Source organism: Stomoxys calcitrans, chromosome 5 (assembly GCF_963082655.1).
Source record: "Stomoxys calcitrans chromosome 5, idStoCalc2.1, whole genome shotgun sequence".
Taxonomy (NCBI): Eukaryota; Metazoa; Arthropoda; class Insecta; order Diptera; family Muscidae; genus Stomoxys; species Stomoxys calcitrans.
Window position 1 is genome coordinate 154,786,503 of NC_081556.1, and position 15,881 is coordinate 154,802,383.

A 15,881-nucleotide genomic window follows, 5' to 3' on the forward strand; every position below is an offset into this window, starting at 1 on the left:
GCTAGATCGACTTAGAATGACATGACGATCAACAATATATATGTAGTTTATGGGGTCTCAAACGTATATTTCGAGGTTTTGCAAACAGAATGACGAATACCCCCATCCTATGGAGGAGGGTATAAAAAAATAAATACATAAAAAAAATTCATTGCATTATTTCTAAGGAAAAAGAACAAACTAAAAAATTTCGCTCAAAAAAGTATCTATCGGTAAATTTATCACAAAGATAGGACTATATATTGATAGCATTTAGTACATTGTATGGCAATCCTTATTGGTTGCAGATGGCCTCCAATCGTCTTGGCATCGATTCTATCAAGTTTTGACACATTTTTTTTTGGGTTCCGAGAACTCATCATGGAAAATGAATCCATTCTTGTCCTTATCTTCAAGTTGGAAGATTTCCTCTACCAACTTATCATTTTTCTTCTACATGTTCTTCAACTCATCCGAATCTTGGCCCTCCACGGCAGTCATTTGTTTTTTCAGATGGACAGATAAATGGAAGGTCAGTCGTCAAACCCATAGAGTATAATGAGAAAATTGGTACCACTTTTAAATTATTTAAAGCGAAATAATGAAAAATCATACGCCATGGTGTACAATGAGAGAATTTAATCATACGCCATATAGACCTAAAAGAAAAACGTGAATACGAGGGGTTATTATACGAGGGGGCGGACGGACATGGCTAGATCGACTTAAAATGTCACGACGATCTATATCAAAGCATGGACCGATATGGCCCATTTACAATCCCAACCGACCTACACTAATAAGAATTATTTGTGCAAAATTTACTTCTTCGAAAGTTAGCGTGCTTTCGACAGACAGACGAACATGGCTAGATCGACTTAGAATGACATGACGATCAATAATATATATACTTTATGGGGTCTCAGACGCATATTTCGAGGTTTTACAAATAGAATGACGAAATTAGTATACCCCCATCCTATGGTGGAGGGTATAAGAAAAAATAAAAAAAAATCATTGTCTTATTTCTAAGGAATAATGAAACAATACTAAAAAATCTTGCTCACAAAAGGATCCATCACAAAGGTAGGACTGTATATTGATAGCATTTAGTACTTTGTATGGTAATCCTTATTGGTTGCAGATGGCCTCCAATCGTCTTGGCATCGGTTCTATCAATTTTGGACACCACTACTTACCTATGTTTCACCTATTCATTTAAATGTCAATTCAAAATTTTCATCTTGGTTACTCATTTAATAAATTACTTTATTTACTTACAAAAAATGATTGTGAACAATTGTTGTTGGTTTTTTTACAATACAAAAATTTTTAAAAAAATTTCACTTAATTTTATAACGCCCACATGTACATACCAAATAAAGTAAGTACCCAATTCTAATTCTTCGTTCATATTTTCATTATCATTAAAATGAAATTTCCCATTGTGTAAGGTCTCAATGCCAAATGCATTTCTTAAGCCAGTTTTCGGTTTAAGCTAAACTTAACAACTTAAAAAAGGAGCTATGTATGTATGTGGATGATGAACTTACATATTATATATTTCGGGTAATGGGTGTGTATGTCTGCCGTATGTATGTATATATTACATATTAGAAAACAAGAATTGCTAATTGAAAGGGGAAATTTTGTTGAAACAATAATAAAAATATTGAAATAAAAAATTTGAGAATTTAAAAAAAAAAATACCCTTCAACTCCAACAATGAGAGTAGTTATGTATGTATACATGAAACAATTTAGATTACAATGTTAAATAATGTTTTAGAATCAACCATATGGGGGTCAAATGATGTGAATTTTTAAGTTTCCATACAGGTGGATTTAATTGGACTTCATGCTGCGGAAGACCCAAGGAAGAAAGAGAGCAGCTTTGATTCTTTGTGTTGGCTAATCTTACAGCTCATCATGTTTGGGTCCCGAGAACTCATCATGGGAAATGAATCCATTCTTGTCCTTATCTTCATGTTGGAAGATTTCCTCTACCAACTTATCATTTTCCTTCAACATGTTCTTCAACTCATCCGAATCTTGGCCCTCCACGGCAGTCATTTGTTTCTTCAGATATTCACTGACCTATGATGGGATAGAGAGTTGTTGCAAAAAATATTTAATAAAAACAATTTTTCAAATTTTTATTTTCTTCTTAAAAAGTGCTCTTGTAATGATTTAGTGGTTAGTGCTACAATGAGTTGTTAGGGAGAAAAATAATTGTTTTTTTTTTTTGAGATAGTAACCATAGCCTTTTGTTGGGGGGGGGGTAATACAACACATAAATGAGTTGAACCAAACACCAATCAAACAAATTTGGACAAAATGAAAAAGTGCGATCCATACATAAAGGTTTACCTCTTCGCGACTCAATTGCTTATCGCCGTTATCATCGATCTCCTTGAAGACATTTGTGGTTGGGGGGCTGTTGCCAATGTTGATGAGCTCAACATCGAAGTGCAAAGTAGCCTTGGGTGGGATGACATTGCCAGCACCACGATCGCCGTAGCCCAACTCTGGAGGAATGGTAAGTTTACGTTTTTCACCTGTAATAAAATAATAAAAAAAATAAGATATCAAAATAAATAATAGAAGTTGGTTATAATGAAATTTATTAAAATAATAAATAAAAAAAATCCTTGAAATCAGCCTGGCCCATCACCTATAAATCATACACCCATCGAATGAAGAAAATCTAATACTGCTATTTTAAACTTTGACAAAATCTGATTTAAGACTTAAAAATCTATGTGGCAGTTATAACTAGATATGACTTAGATTATATTCGGACGGGAGAAAATAGAGAAAACAAGTAAAAGTGTACTAAGTTCGGCCGGGCCACCCACCACCATGGATTCTACTAAAACATGGGACTGTTACGACTTCCGCTAACTGCGCCAAGTACGGTCCAAGTCATTCTATAACCTGATATTGCTCCCATATAAACCCATCTCTCGATTATCCTTTTTCGTTTCGTAGAAGCTTTAATTTTTGCTGGTTTGACAGAAATTTGGTATATAGGATAAAATTATGCCCTTCAACTAAATTTATTTTTATAAATTATTTTTATAATAAGATAGTAGATTTGTATTCTACTCGCAAATACCTTTCATTTGAGTCCCATATTGCCATGGTCGGGTAATATGTCCGATTTGGGAGTGTTTTGGGGGTTGGGGTGGTCCGTCCCCCCTAACACTTGGTCCGACAATTGGATAGCAGATAAGTTTTCTTATCCTAAATACCTTTTATTTGAGTCCTATATTGTCGTGATTGGTCTTAATTGGTCTTAATATATATTTGATAGGTTTTGAAGTGGGGCGGCCAGCCTAGGTACCCCATTCGAAATTTGAATACCAAATTTTGAATGGGGTATTATAAGAGAGCACACAAAATTTTGCTTAAATCGCACCACCCATCACCGAGATCTGGCATTTCTGAAAATTAGGGTAAGGGGGAGGGTCCGCCCCCTCTTTAAATATTAGAAAATGTACTACCCTATTTTCACCACGGGATCATTATGCACCATCTGTGAAAATTTCATGGAAATTAGTGTTCTATAAGGAACACACAAACAAACATACAAATTTGGTTATACACCGATTTGGATCGTACTTGACACAGTTGTTGGAAGTTATAACAGAACACTATGTGCAAATTTTCAGCCAAATCGGATACAAATTGAGGCTTCCAGGGGCTAAAGAAGTCAAATTGGGAGATGGGTTTATCTGGGAGTTATATCAGGTTCTTGACTGATTTAAACCGCACTCAACACAGTTGTTGGAAATCATAACAGAACACTATGTGCAAAATTTCAGCCAAATAGGATGAAAATTGAGGCTTCCAGGGGCTGAAGAAGTCAAGTCGGGAGATTGGTTTATATGGGAACTATATCAGGTTATAGACCGATTCGAACCGCACTCGACACAGTTGTTGGAAGTCATAACAGAACACTATGTGCAAAATTTCAGCCAAATCGGATGAAAATTGAGGCTTCCAGGGGCTCAAGAAGTCAAATCAGTTTATATGGGAGCTATATCTGGTTAGAGGCCGATTTGGACCGTACTTGACACAGTTGTTGGAAGTCATAATACAAAATTTCAGTCAAATCGAATGAAAATTGCGGCTTACAGGGGCCCAATAAGTCAAATTGGGAGATCGGTTTATATGGGAGCTATATCAAGTTCTTCACCGATTTGAACCGTACTTGGCACAGTTGTTGAAAGTCGTAACAGAACACAATGTGCAAAATTTCAGCCAAATCGGATAAAAATTCAGGCTTCCAGGGGCACAAGAAGTCAAATCGAGAAATTGGTTTATATGGGAGCTATATCCAAATCTGAACCGATATAGCCCATTTGTAATACCCAACGATCTACATCAATATTAAGTATCTGTGCGAAATTTCAAGTGGCTGACTTTACGCGTTCGACCCCTATCGTGATTTCGACAGACAGACGGACATGGCTAGATCGACTCAGGATTTCGAGACGATCAAGAATATATATACTTTATGCAGTTCTAGATCACTATTTCGAAGTGTTACAAACGGAATGACTAGATTAGTATACTAGATTAGTAGATTAGTATACCCCCATCCTATTTACAATCCCAACCGACTAATAAGAAGTATTTATGTAAAATTTCAAGCGCCTATCTTTACTCCTTCGAAAGTTAACGTGATTTCGACAGATCGACTTAAAATGACATGACGATCAAGAATATATTGGGTTGCCCAAAAAGTAATTGCGGATTTTTCATATAGTCGGCGTTGACAAATTTTTTCACAGCTTGTGACTCTGTAATTGCATTCTTTCTTCTGTCAGTTATCAGCTGTTACTTTTAGTTTGCTTTAGAAAAAAAGTGTAAAAAAAGTATATTTGATTAAAGTTCATTCTAAGTTTTATTAAAAATGCATTTACTTTCTTTTAAAAAATCCGCAATTACTTTTTGGGCAACTCAATATGTACCTTATGGGGTCTTAGACGCATATTTCGAGGTGTTACAAATAGAATGACGAAATTAGTATACCCCCATCCTATGGTGGAGGGTATAAAAAACATTATATATGTCACAAATTCTCTCAAGAACTTATCACAAAAATACATGTTCTTTTATCGTAAACAAAGTCCAGCGTTTTTAAGAAAAGAAGTTTACTTGGCGAAAGTTCCCTTTATGACAAACGAATTATTTTGTTTGCGTGTAGCTAAGAACAAAAAATATACCAGTATGAATGCACTAAAAAAAGCCGTTGTATAGCTTTCCTCTTTTTGACCGACTCAGAGCAAAAAGTGGTCGTATCGATCAAAAGTGAATGGGTTCTGAAATTTACATTACTTCCACAGATTTTTCTTTTGAATCAATAAACAAGTCAAAAGGCGCTAAGTTCGGCCAGGCCGAACTTTGGATATCCATCACCTAGGGGATATACTTAAACCACCTTTCCTTATAATCCTGTGAAAAATGCATACCTTATGGCCCATAGCAGCTATATCGAAATATATGCATTATAGATATGGCCATAGCAGCTATATCGAAGTCTATAATGCAGCTATATCCAAATCTGGACCGATTTAGGCCAAATTGAAGAAGGATGCCGAAAGGCTTAACACAACTCACTGTTCCAAATTTTAGCAAAATCGGACAATAAATGCGCCTTTTATGGGCGCAAAGTCTTAAATCAAGAGATTGGTCTATATGGCAGCAATATCCAAATCTTGAAAGATCTGAGCCAAATTGAAGAAAAATGTCGAGTGGCCTAAAACAACTCACTGTCCCAAATTTCAGCAAAATCAGATAATAAATGTGGCTTTTATGGGCCTAAGACCCTACAACGGCGGATCGGTCTATATAACAGCTATATCTACATCTGGACCGATCTGGGCCAAATTGAAGAAGAATGTCGAAGGGCCTAACGCAACTCACTGTCCTAAATTTTAGCAAAATCGGATGATAAATGTGGCTTTTATGGGCCTTAGACCCTAAATCGGCGGATCGGTATATATGGGGCTATATCAAGACACAGTCCGATATAGCCCATCTTCGAACTTAACCTGCTTATGGACAAAAAAGAATTTGTGCAAAGTTTCAGCTCAATACCTCTATTTTTAAAGACCCACCCATCCATCCCTCGGTGGTGGGTATAAAAATTGTTTCACACAAATTAAAAAAATGTGGTCGTTTGAATTGGTACCACTTTGTGTGAGCTAAACTGTATTTATTTTATAAGTTTGCCAATGAATATTTCGAATAAGACCCCATCCTATGGTGCTGGTGGTTCTAAATTTAATAAAAATATTTTTAAATAATACTGTGTATTTAAAATATTAAAAATTTGCGTTGTATATCAATGAAGAAGACATTTGACTTTTGAAGTTCCATAGAGCATTTTCAGCAATATTTGAATTTACTCGTACTTACCAACACACATATCGACTAGACCTTGATCCCAGCCTTTAATCACTTGTCCAGCACCCAATTGGAAGGTAAATGGTTGGTCACGATCCAAACTAAAAATAAATCACAAAAAGAAAAATGAAACAATTAGAATGGGAAACCAAAAAAACACACACACACACACACACACAAAAGTCCTTATAAAACCCTAAACAATTCAACAAGCACCTGAAATGCTCTTACACAAATGAAAAGTCTAACAGCACTCCACTTAAAACGTATGTTCATCATTTTTAAGCCTTTTAATGCCCACGAATCGTGTGTGAACAATCCATCATTTGGTAGAGCAAAGTAAAAAACGAATGAATGAATTCAACCAAAGGCTTTCGTACACAGAATGTTGCTTTAGCAGCAGCTACCAAGGCACAAACATTTTGTGTTTCTTTAAATATTCAAAAAGGTCTGGAGTAAGCGCGAATTGCAAAACTTTTTAAATGTGAGATTATTAAAAATTAGCAATTTGGGGATACGTATTGGGGAATTGTCCTCACTTTTTTTCCCAAAGGACTTGCAAAATGGTTGTTTTAGTATTTTGTTATTAATTGTATTTTATGTTGTTTATATCATTTTGTATGTTTGATGTTACAATCTTAAAATATAATGTGGACCTCTTTAGCAAAAGAGCAGGACTCACTCAAAAGTGTTTGTTTGCAATACGTCTTCCCCAACCGTCTAATGATGCCTAAACAAATGACACACGGGGGTAAATAAAAAATTATTATCATAACTTGAACAACTTATCACAGGCTAGTGAAGTGCGCGAGTACACGAGTGCTGCGGGAGGAAATAGCAACGAGACATGTAAATGTTTCCTTAACATTGTAATGTCCCCATGGACATGATGAGGCTGTTGTACGATGCTGGTTTGCATCAATTTACAAAGTCGTTTAGCTTAAAGAGAATTTCGAAAAAAAATGTGGGAACGCAGTAGGAATAGCGTAAACAAGCGAGATTCGGTCCTCTATTTAAATTCAAAAGAAATGATGAGCAAAAACATTTTTGTGCACAAAAATTTTGCAAAAAAAAAAAACAAATAAAAAGGCGTTAAGTTCGGCCGGGTCGAACTTTGGATACTTACCACCTCGGGTATATATGCAAACCATCTTTCGTTACAATCCGGTGAAAATTAGCTAATTTATGCACCCAAATTCGGAACGGATATTGAGTTGTCAAAAAAAAAAAATAAATCACTGTTCAATTTTAAACAGTATTGGTCTTTTTGGAAGCTATAACCAAAAAAAAAAATCCGATCTGAACCATATAGGACAGTGATGTCGAAAAGCCTAACATAAGTCGCTGAGTCAAATTTCAGCGAAATCCGATTATAAATGAGCCTTTTATGGGCCCAAGACCATTAATCAAGAGATCGATCTATATGGCAGCTATATCAAAATCTGAACCGATCTGGGCCAAATTGAAGAAGAATGCCAAAGGGCCTAACACAACTTACTGTCCCAAAATTCGGTGAAATCGGACAAAAAATGCGCCTTTTAACGGCCCAAAACCTTGAATCGAGACATCGGTCTATAAGGCAGCTATATCCAAAATCTGAACCGATCTTAACCAAATTGCAGAGTGATGTCGAGGGGCCTAACACAACTCACTGTCCCAAATTTCCGCGAAATCGGACAATAAATGCGCTTTTTATGGGCCCAAGGCTATAACTAAATTTGGGCCAAATTTGATAAGGATGTCGAAGGGCCTAACACAACTCAATGTCCCAAATTTTGGCAAAATCGGACAATAAATGCGCTTTTTATGGGCGCAAGACCTTAGATCGAGAGATCGGTCTTTATCGCAGCTATATCCAAAAATGGACCGATCTGGGCCAAATTGAAGAAGCATGTCAGCCTAACACAAATCACTGTCCCAAATTTCAACAAAATCGGATAATGTGGCTTTTATGGGCATAAGACCCTAAATCGGCGGATCGGTATATATGGGAGCTATATCAAGATATAGTCCTATATAGCCCATCTTTAAACATAACCTGCTTATGGAAAAAAGAATCTGTGCAAAGTTTCAGTTCAATATCTCTATTTTTAAAGACTGCAGCGTGATTTCAACAGACAAGCGGACAGACGGACGGACATGGCTAGATCGTCTTAGATTTTTACGAAGATCAAGAATATATATACTTTATAGGGTCGGAAATGGATATTTCGATATGTTGCAAACGGAATGACAAAATGAATATACCCCCATCCTTCGGTGGTGGGTATAAAAAACATCCGATTTATAAAATTTGGTCTAAATTATAACGTTAAATACTAATATTTTAATATACAAAAAAAAAAATTATACACCCAGAGAAATTTGTTGGTAAAAACAGCGAAAATGGTTGATAAAATAGCAGAAATTCTGCTGAAATTGGGACAGCAGTAACTTTTTGCTGCAACAGCAAACAATTTATGCTGTTTTCAGACAGCAAAAATTGAAAGTAGTTTAAAAGTTTCAAAAAAATGCTTCAAAAATTTGTATGTTGCATCCCATATTTTATTAAAGGAGGTACATAGTGTAATTTTTGTTTTAGTTTCTTACAATTTGATAATATTTTAACGATTTCTAATAGCAGCAGACAAAATATCTTCACTCAGAGAAGTTTATTTGTACAAACAGCAAAAATGGTTGCTGTAGCAACAGAAAGTCTGCTGAAAACGGAACTGCATTAGTTTGTTGCTAAAACAGCAAAACTTTTTTGATGTTTTTAAATTTTAATTTTTCAAGCTTTTTGCCTGTTAGGGCAAGATCATTAAATTTTACAAAAGTAAGCACAAAAATATCATAAATATGTCAACAAAATTTTGAATGGATTTATTCAAAAGTTTAAAATTTGTGATTTAATATCAGCAGACAGTGTTTACTGATATCAGCAGACTAATTTTTCTGAGTGTACTAAATGTATGAATAAGCTATTAAACAAATATAGAAGAAAATGCTTATTGTTTTGAAGTTCATAAGTTTGAAAAAGTTTCCGGCAATTGTTAAAAAATTGTCATCTAAAATCAGCAGACAGTGTTTGCTGATATCGGCAAACTCATTTCTATGGGTGTAGGCTAATATACTCCCTCCATGGTGTAAGGTGTTATAATTTACCAAAAATATCACCGATGGCAACACTGATTTTCCAGCCTGCCTGACCAACCTCAACCTAAGTATGCCCCTGAAAATGCAAATGTTGCCTTTATGGCAAATCGCCCAAACCTTATGATTATCACTTGTGCAACAAACTTTTAACAAATGAAAAATGCCTCCCAATGCAACACTTTAACGAAAAAAAAATCTCTCCCAAAAAAGTTTTCCGAGAACAATTGCCTGATGACGACCGAAAAGAAATTTCTCTATGGGTTGCATTAGCATGGGCGCCTTGTTTCTTGTGATGAGAGTAACAGAAAAACAATGTACGAGTACATCTTTTATTTACGCTTTTTTTTAACAGGCAGTGCGAAAAAATAACAACATAACAGGCAGCAAGTGGCGGGTTTAAATATTTTATATGCCCTCCTTGGGGGGCTTTGCAACAATTCAAATATGGTGTTGTTACACAAATATATTTGTTAGCAGCATGAAGAAAGCAACAACAGCCTCCAACACCGTCTGTGACAGCAAAGAAGCTTAGCTGACAATTTGTCGTGGTACAATGATGAAGCGGGTTTCTTGCAGTCCAACTCTCAAGTACGATGAGGGAAGGAAGGTTGGTGCTAGCTCCCCCGAAGAAGTGGATAATCTGTGGCGTGCGTTAGGGAGCACACCAACACAGAAACGGCGACAAGTGGGAAATGGTAGCACCATCAAATGTCATGGAATGCGCCTGGTTTATTTTTTTGGGGGGCTTTGTCGCTTGTTGTTGTTTTTGCTGAAATAACCATACTCGTATTTGTGTAACAAACGACACCGGAATCTAACACTCTAAAATTAATGCGTTTATAAAAACTTGGAAAACACAAACACAAGAAGACATGGAGTTTCCGCTGGATTACAAGTGGGGCTCTCCACGTCTACGCCACCCATGCTCCTTGCACACGGATGGCACTTCAATATGTTATGCATGCTTATACTTTGATACCACAGCCCATTCATACGAGTTTTTCTTCTTACCTTGAATGTTTATTGCAATTTTTTTTTTCGTTTGCCTCTTGCTTTACATTGCCACACACTTGCTTGCCACTTGCTTGTTGTGCCCCCAACGCAAAAGACCAATGTGAACATATTCACACAACAAACATGACACTTGGCTTCCGTCCGTTTGCCATAAACACACAAAGCAAATCGTGCAAATGTTTCTATTGAGTGAGCCGAGTTTGTATGAGAGTGTGTGTGAGTGAGGTTGCGAAGTTCTTTAAGAGATTATGATGATTCTATCGTGTGAGATGTGTGATACCAGAATGGCAGGTGAGTTTATTACCTTCACAAATATGTGAATATAGGGGAGAGGTTTGTTTGGGTAAGATAATAATAATAATTTCAACCCGGATTGGCAATGCTGAGTGTGATTTACTTTTATACAAGCCGAAAGTATGACTGATGGAACTCGATATAAAGTGTACAGGGTAGCTGACATGAAGTGTTACCAAGTTCACAATGGTATATTTTTCAAAGTAGAAATGACAGCTGCATGATCACGGTTTTATTAACAGCTGATCATACTGTTTGCAAGCCACCAAAAAAACAATAATGCTATTGCGTTATATTTGGCTGGGAAATTACAACTGGCTACCGTTGGCAAACTCAAACGCCTCAAGGTGAACAAAATGTTTGTGTATCACACCATAAATCGTTATAATAACACTACTAGTGTTGCCAAACGCCATGGTGGTGGTCTAAAAAAAACTACCAACAACGCCTTAAATGGTTTGGTGAGTGAAGCTTGAATTCAAGATATGTGAAAATATCCAGTGAAAGAATGCAACATATATATATTGAAAAACCAGGTCAAGGTTATACCTTACAAATTCCAAAAGGCACTGAACGTACACCGAAGCAAGGAAAATTTGGACTCAAAAGGGGAAAGGAGCTGCACTTGCACGAACGTGGTGAGTTTAGGAATATTGTGTTCTCCGACGAGAAAAATTTGTCCAATTGAGCAAATCGTTTACTTAACCGAGCGGAATTATGAGAATTTGAGCCTATAATCGGGCAAAAATACAAAAAATGCAAATTTTGCCCATAAACATTCCACTAAGGAACAGGGGAAAACTTCTCACATATTAATTAGTGCAGTCCGATTCAAGTTTAAGCTCAATGATAAGGGACCTCCTTTTTAAGGCCGAGTCCGAACGGCGTGCCGCAGTGTGATACCTCTTTGGAGAGATGTTTTACATGGTATAGTACCATTAGGAGGGGAAAACCACCGCTGACAATTTTTTTCTGATGGTTTCCCCAGGATTCGAACCCCGGCGGTCAGCGTCATAGGCGGACATGCTAACTTCTGCGCTACGGTGGCCTCCCGAAGTAATTTTCCATTTCAAATGAGGCATGGACAGATGGCCGCTCTCCAATCGTTTTCATCGAGCCTGGTGTCAAAATAAAAAATCGGGAAGTCCGCTTTTTAGCGGAAATTCGAAATTAGCATCAGAGTTGCGTAGAGAATTCTTTAAGAATTTGAAATTCTGAGGGAATTTTTGAAATTGCTCAGATATTTCCGATGTTTTGTTAGATTTTTGTGATAATTTCAGACCAAACTCTAAAGTAACATTCGAAATTGACCAGAGAATGGGAACATTTTCTGATGTTTAATCTGAAATTCCAAACAGTTTCAGATGCTTCATCGGAAAATCTGAAAAATTTCTGGTGTTTTGTCGGAATATTGCCCAAAAAGTTAACTGTGATCTAAAAAAACATCCGAAGAACCCGAACCCTCTGTAAAATTTCGTAGGTTTGTTTAGAAAATAATCAGATGCTCTACACATATTCGAATTTCCTCCTTTTCGATATGACAACTCATCCACTCAGTGATAATGTGGTGAAATGTCGCTTAGTGAGTTTTTTTTTTTTTGTTTTACAACCAACAATCCCTTAGGATGGTGCATATTAGCCATGGAAGGAATATTTTATTGGGTTGCATATTAACCATGGAAGGAATATTTTATTGGGTTGCCCAAAAAGTAATTGCGGATTTTTTAAAAGAAAGTAAATGCATTTTTAATAAAACTTAGAATGAACTTTAATCAAATATACTAAAGCAAGCTAAAAGTAACAGCTGATAACTGACAGAAGGAAGAATGCAATTACAGAATCACAAGCTGTGAAAAAATTTGTCAACGCCGACTATTTGGGGGCAACCCAATATTTTATTTTATTTTGTTTTATTTTATTTTATTTTATTTTATTTTATTTTATTTTATTTTATTTTATTTTATTTTATTTTATTTTATTTTATTTTATTTTATTTTATTTTATTTTATTTTATTTTATTTTATTTTATTTTATTTTATTTTATTTTATTTTATTTTATTTTATTTTATTTTATTTTATTTTATTTTATTTTATTTTATTTTATTTTATTTTATTTTATTTTATTTTATTTTATTTTATTTTATTTTATTTTATTTTACTTTATTTTATTTTATTTTATTTTATTTTATTTTATTTTATTTTATTTTATTTTATTTTATTTTATTTTATTTTATTTTATTTTATTTTATTTTATTTTATTTTATTTTATTTTATTTTATTTTATTTTATTTATCTGTATTTTATTTTTAATGTATCTTTTATTTTGCTCGCCCTTTATTATTTTTAAATTCCTCTCTGGTTTTCACTGTCCCATTTTACAAATCTCTCCCTCAAGAGAGACATTCAAGTACAACGAGGGGTTACTACGATGCAAAAACAAACCCCAACAAATATGATGGCTTGAATTGGTATCTTTTTTTAATGCCATGCTAGATTTTTTTTATTGAGATTGTGCAAATGCATATCTAATTTTATGCGTATTCGGTGGCAAATGCTCTCCTATATGATGCTCACTCTTGGTGTGGTTGTTATTGTAACGCTGTGGGTTTTATTATCATCTGAAAATCTTTGGAAGCTTTTCCGCATATCAGAATTTATGGGTTTTATATTAATACTCGGTGTGTATATCGAGACATTGATTTATGATAATCAAAGATGATAATTGTTATTGTTAAACATACACACACACTCACACGCGCACAAAACATAGATACAGGTTGTTGTTTTTAAGCGGACTTCATTTTCTTTCTATAAAACATTATAATTTAGTGGGAGCTGAGGCATTGGAGCTGTCAGTACTGGTGATAAAGAAATATGACGGCAAAGCGAGAGGATAAGATTAGATTTTATATTTAAACTTTTGTAAGGCTTTGTTGGTGTAGAAAAATGTTAGATATAATTAGTAAAATTCTTAATAGAAATTCAATTATTGTTGAAAATTTCGTAATAATCGAAGTTTAGTGGCAAATTTTGTCAAAACTTGAATTTCATAGAATATCAGCTAAACCCAGCTTAGCCTTCTTCTACAATACGCCATATAAAAAAATTTGCAAATTTTGGCCAAATTTGATTGAGAAAATTTGATTTTCTTTGAAATTATTTTATGTAAAATCACAGTCAAAATTGTATTTACAGAGAATGTTTTGCTGAAATTTTCTTTTTAGACAAATTATTCAAATATTTCTTTTTTTTTTTTGAAAATATAGGATATTGCGATTTAAATCTCTTGCAACCATTTGACTTTAATTCGTTTATCCAAAGATTCGTTGAGGGCTTTCATACCTTTTACCGGAATTAATTTGTTATTGATGGTGCCGATGAATGTTTAATGGTCGTGTAAACAGTTAATTGGATTGTCACATTTCCCACTCTGCAAATATTTACAAGTTTGGGAAAAACAATGCCAACTGGGTAGAAGGCAGGAAGACAGGCTGTATGACGTATGCAATATGAATGAGATTCCATCACGATGATGATGATATCCATCACTCCATCACAGCAGCTATGCTACACCATGATGTATATGAAGTAACCAAAAATCGACAGGTGCTGCAACTGATGATGGTGGTGACATATAAAGTTGTGAGCTTTTTTTCAACTTGTTTTGAAGTCTGTTCACATATGTATACACCGATAAGTTTAAATGCCACAAAAATCATTGAGTAGGAAATGCCCATAATCATCAGCTCACGATATAAAAGCATGCTTAACTCTGGATGAGTTATCTTAAAAATTGGATCAAGCTCCAAAATAAGACTAAACAAACAAAGACCAATCACAAAACATGTTTTGTCTATTAGCAACTTGTTGTCTTTGACTCTGGTTTTCTTGGTAAACTCTTGTATATGATACCATTTTCAAAGACCACAACAAATGCCACCAACCAACAGTTTTAGCTTAAAAGCTTTGCCATTTGGGGAAATAATGTGGCTTGTCATTAAGTCCATCAATGCTATACCTTTGGTAAGTTAAGTTATGAGCTGTGATACCTGAAGAGGGTCAATAAACTCATGGATGAGTTGACTTTCACTGTACTCGTATTTATGAGTCCTTAACGTACTATACTGTTGCCCAAAAGAAATCATTTATAACGCCAGACCCCCTCAAAATGCATCACCCATGACAATGTATCTTTAAGATATAAACGGCATTCCCATCCTCTACTCATGCCACATATAACTCATGCAAGGACTGTAAGTGGTGAAATTTTGAAAATTAACTTGAATAATGTTTGCAGGCATTTGATGGTAGAAAACTGCATAAAAAACACGTACTACAACTACAGCATCCGACAATGAAGACCACACAGCACCATCGGTTACATAAAAGCCCAAAGAGTGTCTGTAACTGTGTATGATTAAAGTTGTCTGGCCAAGAGACAAGAAATATGACCAACTTTTTTAGCGACTGGCAAAGTGCAGCGAACAAACCAATTTAATAAAATTTAATTAAAAATAAAATTTTAACAAAACATTTTACTGAAATAATTAAATAAATAAAGAAAAATGCCAAATAAATATACACAAAATTGTTTAAGAAATAAAATATTCCAAAAATTTTTCTATATAAGAAAATTTAACAAATTTTGCTATAAAAAAAAATGTTAACAACATTTCCCAGAAAATTTTCAAGAAAAAAAATTTTAAATCTTTTATAGAAAAAATTTTTAAAGAAAAAAATTCTATAGAATTAAAGGCAAGTAAAAAGGCATTAAGTTCGGCCGGGTCAAACTTTAGATACCCACCACCTCGGGTGTATATGTAAACCCCCTTTCGCCACAATCTGGTGAAAATTTTTTATTAAAATCGATAATACGGTCCATATAATCGATGCGCCTCAAATGGTCTATCCCCTAAGCCCAATTTTGGCATAATTATTTCAACAATTCGGCCGGTATCTCACGCATAAATGCTTCAATGTTGTCTTCCAATGCGTCAATAGAAGCGGGCGTGTCTGTATAGACATGAGCATTAACATAGCCTC

At 34.8% G+C, this 15,881-nt stretch overlaps 1 protein-coding gene across 2 annotated transcripts in view; it reads right to left on the reverse strand.

The window, feature by feature from the left end:
• Positions 1–1,223: 1,223 nt before the first annotated feature.
• The window catches only part of LOC106096124 (uncharacterized), a 50,462-nt gene continuing 35,804 nt past the window's right edge, over positions 1,224–15,881 (reverse strand). Inside the window, exons 4-6 of one of the 2 annotated variants that reach the window (XM_059369368.1) lie at positions 6,408–6,496; positions 2,337–2,536; positions 1,224–2,075 (exon numbers count right to left, since the gene is read on the reverse strand). In XM_059369368.1, the coding sequence (XP_059225351.1) occupies positions 1,896–2,075; positions 2,337–2,536; positions 6,408–6,496 (469 nt within the window). In that variant the 3' untranslated portion in view covers positions 1,224–1,895. The remainder of the gene's footprint in view (positions 2,076–2,336; positions 2,537–6,407; positions 6,497–15,881) is intronic. The other variant, XM_013263709.2, reaches the window with a different exon arrangement.